Genomic DNA, 15,566 nt, shown 5'->3' on the forward strand with positions numbered 1-15,566 from the left:
GGGAGAGAAAATTATAAACACGACGCTGGAAACACATCGTCGGTGAATGGTGATTATAATGCCGGAAGGATTGAAGAATTTTGTGGTGTTCAATATTTATTTAATATTAAGTTGTTAATAGGAATATTTTGGTTTATATTATATGATTAATATCGGTTCATCACTTGAGAAAGGGGATAGATAATAATTAGACTAATGAATTGAAGAATTTACAATATAAACATGGGAAATTTTTTTTGGTCTTGTATGTTTGTCACTTTGCAATTTTGGCCATCTATATTTTCAGATTTCAGTTTTAGTCCGTCATCTTTATTATTTTGGCAATTTAGTCCTTTTTTCGATTTGGCACTGATGTGACACCATTTCAGTGCTGATGTGAAGCTGATGTGTATAGTATCACGTAAGCATTTTCGAAGCAAAATGACTGAAATTGCCAAAAATCGGAACATACAGGACTAAAACTGAAATTTGAAAATATAGAAGACTTAAATCGCAAAGTAACAAACATATATGACCAAAATTACAGTTTTTCCTATATAAACATCACTAGAAATTAAACATGGAGGTTACATTGGAGATTTTAAAAAAAATAAGTGGGAAATTTTGATGAATTGAAATATCAAAAAAAATGAAAAAAAAAAATTGGGGTTGCTTTACTTTTTAAAAACAACTTAAAATATGTTAAACAATTTATTTTTACAGCTTATATATAAGTTGGTTTTAAAAAAATTTACCAAACAAAATTTTACAGCTTATAAGTTAATTTTTACAGCTTATAAACTCTGTCAAACATCCTCTCAATTGGATGATTTTTAAAAATCTAGAGGTGTGTAATGAGAAAATAACTTCTTTTATCTATTTTGTATTTTGTTCCACTAAACATTCAAATTCTGGTTTTGTGCACCTTCTTTAATTTTCGAATATTTTCGTGTACATGATACAACAACTTTTGATTAAACGTTAGCAATTCATGATAGTAATTAGTCTACATCGTTATTTTTCGGTATTACATTAGTATTTATTGTGTTATAATAGCATTTCCACAATAAGACTAAAAAATACCAAAAAATCAAAGTTAGTGCGTCAAATTGTGAATATTTTGTGGATCAAAACATAAAATGAGACAAATTAATGGTTTTAAAAAAGTTACTTTTTTGTAACTGTTTGACTACTATTTCTAGTAGTTTTCTTAACGTGTTCCAAAATTATTGTACTATACTCATGATTGATGGTTATCAGGTATGTACAACAATAATTTTGTTTCACGAAAACAAGATAAGATACACTTTGGAAAATCGTATGGTGTTTGGAGTTTATCTACTTTGATAAACTTTGGACAATATATAGTAAGGTGTTTGAAGTTTATTTTCTCATGCATGTATATCTACTTGGGAAAATAGTAAGGTGTTTGAAGTTTATGAGAAGTGCTTCATTGATATATATTATAATTTATATTTGATAATCTAATTTTTGGGCCGTAAATTTTTCTGTCCATTAGATACGAGCTTGTATTGATTATAGTTTTCCGTGTGAATCTTTTCTTGGTACACTTCTGAGTAATTTATATTTATATTCATTTTCCTTCATCTTTTTATGATTGCCCGAATAAACAAAATAATTATGTATTTTTATAGTTAAAGATATTTAACGCGTTTCATTCAAATAAGACATTATAATCCGATTTTCTAGACCAAAACAAACACAATCTTATTTATTATATTTTTTTATGCTTTGAATCACATTAAAGTATCGTTTGGGAGAGCTTATAAAATTTCAAAATTTGTGAAGAAAAAACTAAAAAATGCTTCTCAAAAACTCTCTCAAACATTGCATTAGTCACCTTTCTCTATATATATATCAATGATTATCTTATTCTTCACTGCAAACGATAGCTAAAGAAAATACAAGAACCACGAAAAAATGAGAATTGCTTCCTAAAAACTTTCAAACACTACCTAAGTTACCTTTCTCTATTTATCAATGATAATCTTATTATTCATTGCAAAGGGTAGCTAAAGGAAATACGAGAACCACGATATGAAGGGTTAATGGTATGATAAGCGCGATTTTATTTTATTTTTTCCAGATTCCATAATGTCCTGCTGTAAAATTATTAGTAAAGCGTTGGATGACAATAGAAAACATATGGCGCACTGATCAGCTGGGATCGATCAATTTATTTCATTTTTCTCTCAAAGAAACATGTTGAATTAACATATAAAGCTTTAGCTTCAGCTACCGGGTGTCTCAGCTGCACTTGGCTTTGATCTACTCTCTAGTATAATTTACAGAAGTTAGGTTTGTAGCTGATCTCTCAGAAAAATCAACCTGCAAAATGCACAAGATCATTTGATGATAAAAACCAACTATACTTCAAAGTTGAGAGATCTAGAATAACATTTGGTTCCTACCAGCTGATCGTTGATTTCCCATGTTGCCTGTTTCTTTGGTAGTGCTAGGCAGTGCCGCTGCCTGATTCTGCATGCGTCGAAAACTTAGACGATTAAAGTAAATATGAAGGTGCATGGAAAGTAGATTTATCTTTAGAAATTTTCGCATGAGGCTGGGTTCTTATTCACATTTGACTCCATATCCAAGTATAATGTTAGGGCAGCTGGTATATATGATCATATGCTTGTTAGCAAGCTAAGTGACATTGGTGGGTAACATTATAATGATGATTGTCAACAAAAATGAATTAAACAAGTTTGACAGGCTGTTTCACACCGATCTTTCGGATAACTCGATTGTTTGAGGATTAAATTTACCTGTGGTAACGGCAACTGCGCAACCTGTTGGAGACCAGGAAACTGTTGGTACGGATACACAAAGTTGGGCATTCTTGGCTGATTAGGATCCAGGGAAACGAGTGAGTTTAGCATAGTATCAGCCAGGCTAGAGACTGCCTGAATTCTTGATGAATCAGGTAAAGGAAGCACTGGTGGCAGATGAAATGCTGGAAGGTGAAATCCAGGACCCATATGTGCTGCTGGTGTCGCCTGATTCGGCAGCCCTGAACCTGGAAGCTGCATAGATGGAAACGGCAGCATCGGCCGGCTCATGGCCATATCCATCCCCATTCCCATCCCCGGCATAAATCGTTGCATGCCAGGGTACATTACAGGAACCATGCCACATCCCATGGATGACATCATCTGCAAGATTATATATAAATATAAGTCGTATACATATATATACGTGCAAAGATCAACGAGAGAAGAAGAAATGGCAGATGTACCTGAACTTGGAGTTGCAGTGATTTCAAGTACTCAATCGCCTCATCCAACATCGAAGCCTTGTCCGTCTGAATATCAGCAAGTAGCTTAAGATTTTAAGGATGAATTCTCAAATATATATATGTAACGCAAACATCAAACTAACCAGCAACAAACAAGATTAATGGTATGTTATAGTAGCTAATACCTTGTTGCAGCGAGGTATAAGTTGCTGCAAAGCCTTCATCTTTTCGTTAATCCTGTCTCGACGCCTCTGCATTCATTTACCATTTGCATTAGACATAACTGAGAACCTATTAAGAGATAATACATATAACATATGTATATACCCGGTTACAATTATATTTCAAATTGAATAAATATGTGTATACACGGTTACAATTATCTTTCAAATTATAAAATTATCTCGAATAAACATGTGTATGTATAACTATGCATGTAATACATATATCACTTTTCAGATATGAATTATACAAACCCTTTCAGAAAGATTGTGTACTTCAGCGGCACGAGATCTCTTCGAGGAAGATGCAGCGAACACACGCTCTTGCCTGTTGGTGTCACTTCCTAATTCATAATCTTCATTCTCCTACAACATTCACTCATGCAAATCAATACCATTATGTATAATAATATAATTAAGCTGCCGTTATTTTTATTCTTTTAATATAATGAAACATTCACAAATATAAATTAAGTGTATTAATAATTAATCATATATGTTACATTATATTATATTTTATATATATGTCCATAGATGCATCTCGTAAGTCGATAAATATTCACCAATATTTTTCGTAACATAATTATTTCTCCAGTTTTCGAAGTGTGGGCCAATAATAATCTGATTGAAATAATTGGTGGCTGTAGCCTATCCACGTGGCAAAACATAGACCACGTATGCCACGTGGGCGATCATGGGATGGCCATGAATGCTAACATGCACTTAATGTAACAGTCGGCTTAAGATCAGCGGCGCACAACTCCTCCGGTGCACGTTAGTGAGACCCTAGTTTTTTTTGTTTTTTTTTTTTTTTTTGACAGCGTGAGACCCTAGTTTTAAATTGGTAGAATTAAAAAACAAATCCGCCATTAATGAATTGCTGACCTCACTCCGGCACTCGTTTTCGTCGGCTTCTCGGCTTTTCCGCTTCCGCTCCTCCGCGGGCGTCGGCTTCCTGGTCTGGAGATGCGGCTTCCCGCTGGCGCTGAAACTGGATCCGGAACCACCGGGAGACGACGACACAGTGAACTCACAAGTACCGGCCGCCAATTTCCCGGCGCCCGTCGCACGGGCATCGACCGCCGCCGTACCACCTTCCGTGTTCATCTGTGTCCTGAAATCCAGCAAAGAAGCCCTAGATTCTCGCCCTACAGCGGGCGTCTCGTTTGACTCCACCACCGTCGATTCCCTCGCTGCTGTCGCAAACGGTTTCGAAATTGGCTCGACACTCTGCCTGCACGGAATCCTCGAGAAATGGACGAAATTCTGGAAGCGCGGGGAGAATTCCGGCTTCTGAGCTGGGAGTGGACGAGGTGGAGCAATGGCTATGACAGGAGCCTGCAATGGCGGCGGCGGCGGAGGCGGAGGCGGAGGCGGAGGAGGAGGAGTAGTAGGAAGAGGAGCAGAGTACATTAGATCTGAGTACAAATCCCGATCAAAGGAGGAATCATCGATTGGGTACTGAAGCCAAGACGCCATTTCATCCTCGTGCATAAACAAATGTTGCTCCTCCGCAGTTGAGCGTATTCCCTTGACCGTCAATTGCTCCGCCGGGACCTCGACCTCTCCGCCGCCTCCGAATTTCTTGGTGGATCTTTGCACCACAAGTTGGCCATTCCGCCACAGCAGCTCCATGATATCCTCGTCACCGCTGCAATCATCAATCGTCAAATTAGATCGACCAAAGCAAACAACAAACAAAACAAGATCGAATCAAATTGATGAGCTTAATTAATTACGTTGGCAGTCTTTTGGGTCTTGAAGAATCCGGAATGGAACAGTGGTCTTCTTGTAGCTGCTGGAAACCCGTAACGTGGTGATTCATATTTCTATCTTTGTAAAAACTGGGCAAGAAACCATGCATTATATTATTAATAGGACAATTGATTGATATGGAGTATGTATGTATTCATATATATATACAATTATATATCATCAAGTATGAAGCACACAGAAAACAAGGTGCGCGAAAAGAAAAAAAAAAAAAAAAAAAAGGAAACAATCTTGTGGTGTGGTGTTACCATTTGCCTGTTGGATGCAATTATTTGTGTTAGTTTTTGTTGGCGTGGGGTTGGGACTTAGTTACATTTTACATATATAAGAGGAAAGTTTGAGATAAGAATGTGAGTTCCATATTTGGGACTGTTTGCTCAGTACCCCTTTTTTTTTTTTAAATCTTGCATTTAAAATATTCCATCCTACCCCCAACCATCCTTTCTCGTTTATACATGTATACACGAAATTTTCGATGAGACTGTTTAGGAGTTAATTTTATGATATTGTTCTCTTGTGTGATATATAAAAAATATCGTGTATACATATATAGACGAGAATAGACTCATTTTATGAATATAGATATGTAGATAAGAACGTGTTGGATAGACATACACATTCATGGTACACAATTAGCATTTAAAAGCATTAGTATCCTTTGTCATGCAATATGTATGCAAGTTATAATTTTTTATATATTAGATTATATATGGAGTTAATATTATAGTTATACTATAATTATTTTATTCTATATATTTTTTATTTTTTATATATTTTTATAAAAATAAAGAAATTTATGGGAGGGGCTTCAATTTTTCTTTTTATATATGCCGAAAATATATTAGAGAGCAAAAGCAATTATTTCAATGTTCTGTTATTTATTATTTAATCACGCGGCGTCTTTGTGACTAAGTTTTTCATGAAACTCTTAGTTTATATATCAAACAAAAGTTTTTAGGGTATTTTTAATAAAATGCAGATAAATTATTTTTGTAATTTGAAGGTGGTATTTTATATATTAAAAAAATTTATACCACGATGATTTAAAAAAAAAGTACTTCAAGTCCCATATGAATTTTCACGTAGTGTACATATAAAAAATTTATAAAAAATATATATTTATATATACATACATTACTTATGACTCATAGGTTTGGGTATTTTGATCTGATCGATTTTGTGGGGATATATTCCATAATTTTCTGGAGAAATATTTTGTTCCGTAAAAGAGAGACAATCAACGATATGAGGATAAGCTAGCGTCCATTATTTAATTAGGAATATAAACGTGATGACAAAAACTTTGAACTGGCACGATATTATTAATAATTTTATGCATTCATGTCACCCAAGACAGGCACGTGTATGGTGGGTGAATCTAAAAGATTAATTAAGAATCCCTTTTTTTAGGACAGAATCTACTTATGTTTAGTTAATCAACCCTTAAATTAATACATGTTTCAATTAAGTATGTGTCAACGTGTGATTATGCATGTTTTCTTGTTTTACATGAAAACGACAGTAATTAACTATATTAACTGTCTCCACTTACAGATTTATTTACAAGTGCTAAACAATTGATGTGTTCCAACTTACAACATTTTTTTTTATTAATAAAAGCAACATATAGTCAACATGGATTTGGGTTTTCGCGAGTAACATAAATATTCATTTAGCAAGCTGCATGTATACTGTAGCATTCATCTATAAATCTTTTTTTGCGACATATGACGGTGAAAGTTTATGCTAGCACATGGACACTGTCCATTTGTTGTATTTGACGACTCATATTTTTATGCACTTGAGATGTGAACATCTCAAATGTATTAAATATGAGCCGTTGGATCCTTATTCGGGCACTGCCCGAATGATGCAACATAGACAAAATTCAACATCTCAAGTGCAGAAAATATGAGTCGTCAGATACTTATTCGGGCACTGCCCGAATGATGCAACATAGACAAAATTCATATCACTCGCTAAATGTAGCATAGCTACTGGCTAGATCACGAGCTGATATTGTTGTCGATCAATTTACAGTCTTAGAATTCGTTTGAACGTTGGAGAAACCAATAGGCTAAAAGCGCTTCTTTTTTTTTTTTTTTTTAAAAAAAAGTGTTTGTGCTTTTTTAGAAGTCAGAATTTCTGACTTTAATTGAGTTTAAGCTTCTAGTTCTATTTAAAAATTTAAATAAAATCATTTTTCAACAATTTTATCCAACATGATTATGTTTTTTTTAAAAATAAAAATATTTAAAAAAATTCAACTTATTTAAGCGCTTTTTTGGTTAAAATTTTCAGTTTTTGTATCTAATCTAGCTCTTAATTTATAAATTTATAATTTTTATTGTAGTTTTTTCAATCGGAGTAATGACATAACCCAAAAAATAATGTAGAAAGACAAATATTTCTTATGTATCAAATATCCCAACAACATTAAATGAATATATATATTTGTGTGTGTGTAAAAGTTAAGTGGATTAAAATAGTTGAATTTACCTATACAATAGCGGAGCCATTTTATTTATTTTTTTTTTGTCGTGGGAACCCGCAGTTGCTACCGCGCTTTGGATAAACCCCCAAACTAATTTTTGAAAGCTTATGTTAAAAATGGAAATTGCACCCAAGCCCCTCATGTCATTTGAAAAAGAAACTGAAAATCTCCTGGATTAAATTAATAAGTTAATTGTTGAAAATATATTATTTTATTATTGTTGAATATTGAATGTTGAATATTGAGTTGTAAAATGTTAAAAATTAATGTGTGATGATGTAGATGATGATATATTAATTTTTTGACTAATCTCAAATTTGGATCTATAAATAGGTCTTCATTTGTGATGAAAAATACAATTGAGTTGAGAGAAAAATATTATAAAGTGTAGAGTTTGATATATTTTGAGTTTTGGAGTTTCTACTTTTTACCATAAATTTTTACTTTTTCACAACACGTTATCAGCACGATCGCTCGAAGGTTCTCTATAATTTCCGACGCTCCAAAATACAAGAAGAAGTCAAAAATATTCAACAAGTAAGAATTTTTATTTTACTGTTTATATATTTTTATTGTGTATATATTAATATAAAATTTTATGTTATTATATAAAAGGCTGTCTATGACACTGACCTTATAATAACGTGATATGATATATATTTATTATGTATAATTTCATGTTATTATATAAAAGGATGTCTATGAAACTGACCTTATAATAACGTGATATGATATATATTTATTATATATATATACTAACTATATTAATATATAATTTTATGTTATTATATTAAAGGCTGTCTATGACACTAACCTTATAATAACGTGATATGATATATATGTATATATACTAACTGTATTAATATATAATTTTATGTTATTATATAAAAGGTTGTATATGACACTGATCTTATAATAATGTGATATGATATATATTATTGTGTATTATATACTAATCATATTCGTATAATCTCATATTATTATATAAAAGGATGTCTATGATACCGAACTTATAATAATGTGATATGATATACATAATTATTTAATTATGATTATCATTATATGCATCACATGATTATCATGAATTTTTATTCAACACATACTCGATTTTTTCCTTACCCCCAACGGTAACAAAACGACTAGTTTTTTTGCCAATAAATATGTTCACTCAAACTCATTTTTAATAACACCAAAATTCACTTTTTCTCTCAAAATATTTTCTCCTCAGTTTTTTTCGAAGATGAAGATGATGCATTTCTAAGGCTATTTTTCATAACGATTATGATCATCATGCTCACGAGTCTGGTACTTACCGGCGATTATCCACAACACACTTTTCATCTATTTTTAAACATACTTATACTCGTCGTTTATCCATTATTTTGTATTGTCATATTAATGAAAATTAACTTATAAAATGTATTGTTATTTTTCGAGTACCACCATGTCAAATTTGGCAAAGCTTAAATTCGTTGCTCTCGATATCACTAGAAAAGAACAAAGAATTGTTAATGAAAAATCAGCAATCCCGACCCAATGTATCTATGGCATTTCCAGAAGCAAATGTCGTAAGTAAAAATGAAAACCAAAATCAAAGGCATAAACTAGATTTTGGTCGAGGTCAAGGATGTGGTCATGAACGTGGACGTAGAAATGATCGCGGTCGTGGTTACGGCCGTGGATATGAAAATAATCGAGATAGTTACTTCAATAACTAATCTCAAAAGAACTTCACGAACCACCCAAAAAGGCAGCATGAAAATATGAGTAAAAATAAAAATCACTCAAAAAGAAATGAGAGTGTTTGTTAAAAATATGGCATTCCAAGACATTGGTCACATACCCCTGAGCACTTATGTAAGCTCTTTAAAGTATCAATAAAGGGGAAATCTTGTTGAAAATAGTAACCATTTAAGTGGTTCAACTTATTTCAATGCTGTCGATTTTAATGATTTCGAGAGCATTGATTAATATATTGGTGGGACTGGAATGTAACATGCTATATTTTTCATGCATTCTTATGAAACATGCTATATTTTGCATATATATATATTATCCTTGATTTTTTTTATTGCATTTTTTTGAAGTATGGAAAATGGTATGAGCAAAGCTAAACAAGGAAATAATCTCATGGAAATTTTCATACCGAATAGTGGTACAACGCACACTATTCTGCGAGATGAAAGATATTTCTTGGAAATAAAACCAATAAAAACAATGGTGAATACAATATCAGGTCCTGTAGACTTGATTGAAGGTTGTGGTAAAACACAATTTTTGTTACCAAATGGTACTAAATTTCTGATAAATGATGCTTTATATTCACCACAATCGAAAAGAAATTTGTTGAGTTTTAATGACATATATTCTCATAGATATGATACTGAGACGATAACTGATGGAAATCAGAAATATATGTGTCTTACCACATATAAATCAGGAAAGAAATATGTGGTTGAAAAATTATCAATGCTCCCTACTGGATTGCATTATACACATATAAGGTCAATCGAATCAAATATGATGGTTAATAGTTCTTCAATATTAACCAATTGACATGATCGATTGGGACATCCTGGTTCAATAATGATGCGAAGAATTATTGAAAATACACATGGTCATCCATTGAAAGACCAGAAGATCTTTCAGAATAATAAGTTTCAATGTAAAACATGTTCTCTTGAAAAACTTATTATAAGACCATCGCCAACTAAAATCCAAACAAAATCACCCATATTTCTTGAATGTATTCAAGGTGATATTTGTGGGCCAATTCATCCACCATGTGGACCATTTCGATATTTTATGGTATTGATCGATACCTCCAGCAGATGGTCACATGTATGCTTATTGTCAACTCGGAATGTGGCATTTGCAAGATTAATGGCTCAAATAATAAAATTGCGGAATCAATTTCTAAATTATACAATCAAGAAAATAAGACTTGATAATGCTGGAGAATTTACTTCCCAAACTTTCAATGACTATTGTATGTCAATGGGAATTACTGTTGAACATCATGTTGCTCATGTTCATACACAGAATGGATTAGTTGAATCATTGATTAAACGTCTACAACTGATTGCTAGACCAATGATTATGGAACAAAACTCCCTATTTCTATATGGGAACATCCAATTTTACATGCTGCGACATTTATTCGCATCAGACCAAGTGCATATCATAAATTCTCCCCATTGCAGCTTGCATTTGGTAAAGAACCAAATATTTCTCATCTGAGAATTTTTGGATGTATGGTGTATGTGCCTATTGCACCACCTCAACGATAAAAAATGGGTCCTCAAAGAAAAATCGGTATTTATATCGGTTATGATAACCCATCAATCATTCGATATCTTGAGCCTCAGACATGCTATGTGTTTACAACACGTTTTACTGATTGCCATTTTAATGAAGAAATCTTCCCAATGTTAGGGGGAAAAAAGAAACACATCGAAAAAAAAATCACATGGTATGTACCATCATTGTCACATTTGGATCCAATGACCAAACAATGTGAGAAAGATGTACAGCAAATTGTGCACTTGCAAAGAATTGCAAATCAAATTCCAGATGCATTTGCAGACACAAAAGGGGTAACAAAATCATATATACATACTGTAAATGCCCCTGCTCGAATTGAAATTCCAAAGAAACAAATTGAAGACACTCATGATGTCATAAAATGCTTGAAGTGTGGAAGGCCAGTCGGTTCCAAGGATAAAAATTCTCGAAAAAGAAAAGGCATAGAGAAACACGATGATCATAAAATAAAAAATGGTGTTCCAGAAGAAACACCTGATAATGAAAATGTTCTGTCAGAACCACAAACTGACGAGAATCGTGAAATCTCTATCAATTATATTAATACTGGAAAAATATGGAACCGAAAAGATATAGAAGATATTGATGAGATATTTTCTTATAATGTGGCTTGTGACATCATAAATGAAAATGAGGATCATGAACCAAAATCTTTTGGTGAATGTAAAACTCTTCATGATTGGGCCAAATGGAAAGATGACATCCAGGTTGAATTGGATTCACTAAATAAACGTAATGTTTTTGGACCTATAGTCCTCACACCTGAAGGTGTAAAACCTGTTGGATACAAATGAGTTTTTATTCGAAAGCGAAATAAGAAAAATGAAATAGTAAGATATAAAGCTAGACTTGTTGCACAAGGTTTTTCTCAAAGGCCTGGAATTGATTATGAAGAAACGTATTCTCCTGTTATGGATGCAATTACGTTTCGATATTTGATTAGTTTGGCCGTATCTGAAAATTTGTAAATGTGTCTTATAGATGTTGTTACAGCTTACTTACGGATCACTTGAAAGTGATATATACATGAAAATCCCTGAAGGATTTAAGATGCCTGAAGCACAAATTTCAAAACTCAGAGAATTTTATTCTGTAAAATTGCAAAGATCATTATATGGGTTGAAGCAATCCGGCCGAATGTGGTATAATCCGTTAAGTGAGCACTTGATGAAAAAGGGATATGTAAATGATCCAATATGCCCTTGTGTTTTCATCAAGAAAACAACATCCGGATGTGTAATTATTGTTGTATATGTTGATGATTTAAATATCATTGGAACAAATAAAGAAATTCAAGAAGTTATGATGTACTTGAAGGAAGAATTCGAAATGAAGGATCTTGGAAAAACCAAGTATTGTCTAGGTTTGCAAATCGAACAAAAGGAATGTGAAATTTTTGTTCACCAGGAAAATTATACAGAAAAGATCTTTAAACGTTTTAATATGGATAAATCAAATCCATTAAGTACTCCAATGGTTGTAAGATAATTAAACATAGAAAAGGATACATTCCGTCCATGTGAAGATGATGAAGTTATTCTTGATCTAAAAGTACCATATCTAAGTGTCATTGCAAATTTCACTAGACCTGATATATATTTTGCTGTAAATTTATTGGCAAGATTCAGTTCATATCCAACAAAGAGGCACTGGAACAGAATTAAACATATATTCCGTTATCTACGAGGAACGACAGATTTGGGTCTTTTGTACTCAAAATACACCAATCAAAGTATCATTGGTTATGCTGATGCTGAATATTTATCTGATCCACATAAGGCACGTTCCCAAACCGGATATGTATTTACTCGTGGAGGCACCACGATTTCTTGGCGTTCATAGAAGCAAACACTCGTAACAACTTTATTTATCAAATCACGCTGAGATTATTGCGCTACATGAAGCAAGCCGTGAATGTGTTTGGCTAAAATCAGTGACACAACATATCCAAATTTCTTGTGGATTATCAGTAGACAAGAAGCCTGTGACGCTAAATGAAGATAATGCTGCATGTATTGCTCAAATAAAAGAAGGATACATCAAAAGTGATAGAACCAAACATATCCCCCCAAAGTTCTTTGCCTACACTCAAGAACTTGAGAAGAACAAAGATATTGATATCTGTTACATTCAATCAAGTGAGAACTCATCAGATCTCTTCACAAAGTCACTTCCTACGTCAATATTCAGAAAGCATATATATAACATTGGGATGCGCAATCTACGGAATATGTGAAGAATGACTCATGTTAACATGAGGGAGAGTTTAGGTGGCTGCACTCTTTTTTCCTTGCTATGGTTTTTATCCCACTGGGTTTTTCCTAGTAAGGTTTTTAACGAGACAACATAAAACACGTAATAAAGAAAATCATCATATGACGATCATCATCACAAGGGGGAGTGTTGAAAATATATTATTTTATTATTGTTGAATATTGAGTTGTAAAATGTTGAAAATTAGTGTGTGATGATGTAGATGATGATATATTAATTTTTGGACTAATCTCAAATGTGGATCTATAAATAGGTCTTCATTTGTGACAAAAAATACAATTGAGTTGAGAAAAAAATATTATAAAGTGTAGAGTTTGATATATTTTGAGTTTTAAAGTTTTTACTTTTTACCACAAATTTTTACTTTTTCACAACATTAATAACTTTTTTTAATTTCTCAGATTTCAAACTGAAAATACCCGAGTGTAGGAATATTTATCCTCTAGTTTTTCTGTTTTTTTATTCACGTAAATTAACCAAAATGCCCTTAGAATTACTTGCTAGATTTTTTTCCCTTTATTATTTAGTATTATATAGCTACCAACATATTAAAAATTAACAATTATTTTTAAAACAAATTTAAAAATTAATGTTTTTAATTAAGAGACATGAATTAATATGTGAGTTTTGTGGGTTGCCCCAAATATTTTAAATAAAAAGATATTTTAAAATTTTAGATTATGTAAATAGATATTCGATTTGTTATTCATTTCTTTCGGAACAGATTATATTTTTTAATATACAATGTGGTGTATCTTGTTTAAAAGGGTTGACCCCGAAGGGGACCCCATTTTACATGAGTCAAAGACTCATTGACTTATGTGGAGGTTAAATCAAGGGATGTGCACGAGCGGCAGGTACCTGAAGAAGAGAGCAACATTATCAACCCCTAGAGCATAGCCCCACAATATTTCAGCAGGAAATATTCTCCACACGAGGATCAAACCTGAAACGCTGGAAAATCTCTTTTCACATAACCTCAGGCCTTACCAACTCGTCTATGCCCCTGTGGGCAATGTGGTTTATTTTGTAATGTCGAAGATTGTGAATTTCTTATTTGTTAACGATTTAGATTTCATTCGTAGAGATCAAAAAATTAATATATCGAATATTATAAAAAAATTATATTAGTTAAAACTTTTGTTGGAAAAATGTGAATGAATTAAAGAGAAAGAGCTTGTCCCACATTGGAAGAATTCCAATGTGTTTCACTCCTTAACTAGTACAACTTTGGATTATGAAATTGGGCCCTTAGGGCACTGGATGTTTTGTAAAGGGGCAAGATGCTAGTCGATGCAACAAACACACGCGCGCGTGGTCGGCCGGCTCGACGCGGTGGGTGGGGTCTTTTGATCCTATTATTCTTTTTGAATAAAATTTAATTAAAATAATATTTATCATTATTTTATTTGTGTACCCCACCAACCAAGCCTCAGCGGAAAATATAGGCAAAACAGAAAATTTGGCGCTCGGAAAATATAAGCGAAACATAAACTTCGGCGCTCGAGCACAAGATTTAACCGCTCGAACACGAGCCTCCAAAAGCAGGCACAGGCAGAAAACTTGGCGCTCGAGCATGCAAATTTGCCCCTCGAGCGCGCCGTCTGTGAGCAGCATACAGAAACCTTGGCGCTCGAGCGCGCCGTTTGTCTTTCCCGAAAAGGTATAACCTTTTTGGGCATTTTTTCGCCATGAGTTGCATCTTTCAACTAAAGGACACGTTCCTTGGATATCAGTATTATAAATAATCTGATAATGAATGCAGAAAGATATCTGATAAGATATAACGTGAGATTTCAGATTTATGAAAATTTCCCACTCTTTCAAAAAAAAGTTGCTCCAAATTTTTGTTTGCTGAAGTTCGAGATATTTGTAGTGCTGCTATTTCTCGTTCGTGAGTCGTTGTATCTTAGAGACGATTGCCGCCAACATTTAGCACTAATAACGGGCAATTTCGTCTTGTGGAAAAAGAGAATCTCTCGCCTCGACTATCTCATCGTTGTTGAGTTGCTGTTGTTCCCGTTGGTTCAGAATTCGAAATACTTCTCCAATAACAATCGCAAAATGAAATTTTGTATTTCTCGGATTCTGAACTATCTATTGTTTCATTCACTCCGCTCGCTTCGGCCCCCGCTCATGGAGAAAACAGTGAATTCCTGTGTTGAAACTATATATTGAATGGCCTTGATGACACACTCTACAGTGTCTACTCCTCTGTAAAGACAACCAAGGAACTCTGGAA

At 33.2% G+C, this 15,566-nt stretch overlaps 1 protein-coding gene across 2 annotated transcripts; it reads right to left on the reverse strand.

The window, feature by feature from the left end:
• Window positions 1-2,135: 2,135 nt before the first annotated feature.
• LOC140883345 (transcription factor PIF1-like) lies at window positions 2,136-5,519 on the reverse strand. Of its 2 annotated transcripts, XM_073289780.1 has the most exons (9): window positions 5,481-5,519; window positions 5,199-5,303; window positions 4,345-5,110; window positions 3,715-3,825; window positions 3,424-3,489; window positions 3,239-3,304; window positions 2,769-3,155; window positions 2,412-2,478; window positions 2,136-2,328 (listed from the first exon to the last, which is right to left on the reverse strand). In XM_073289780.1, exons 2-9 carry the CDS (start codon window positions 5,282-5,284, stop codon window positions 2,324-2,326), a joined length of 1,554 nt encoding a protein of 517 aa, XP_073145881.1. In that variant the 5' UTR covers window positions 5,285-5,303; window positions 5,481-5,519; the 3' UTR covers window positions 2,136-2,323. The 2 variants fall into 2 exon arrangements, with proteins under 2 accessions (XP_073145881.1, XP_073145880.1); XM_073289779.1 differs by having other exon boundaries at window positions 5,199-5,485.
• Between the last annotated feature and the right edge of the window lie 10,047 nt (window positions 5,520-15,566).

This window comes from Henckelia pumila, chromosome 2, assembly GCF_033568475.1.
Source record: "Henckelia pumila isolate YLH828 chromosome 2, ASM3356847v2, whole genome shotgun sequence".
Classification (NCBI taxonomy): Eukaryota; Viridiplantae; Streptophyta; class Magnoliopsida; order Lamiales; family Gesneriaceae; genus Henckelia; species Henckelia pumila.

What these genes read in the sequence shown, in the direction of transcription:
- LOC140883345 (XM_073289779.1), bottom strand. Translation starts at nt 5,323, where the DNA reads ATGCATGGTTTCTTGCCCAGTTTTTACAAAGATAGAAATATGAATCAC. An exon ending in TACACAATCTTTCTGAAAGG is followed by an intron (nt 3,490 to 3,714) that starts GTTTGTATAATT and finishes AAATGAATGCAG; the next exon opens with AGGCGTCGAGACAGGATTAA. An exon ending in CACTGCAACTCCAAGTTCAG is followed by an intron (nt 3,156 to 3,238) that starts GTACATCTGCCA and finishes ATAATCTTGCAG; the next exon opens with ATGATGTCATCCATGGGATG.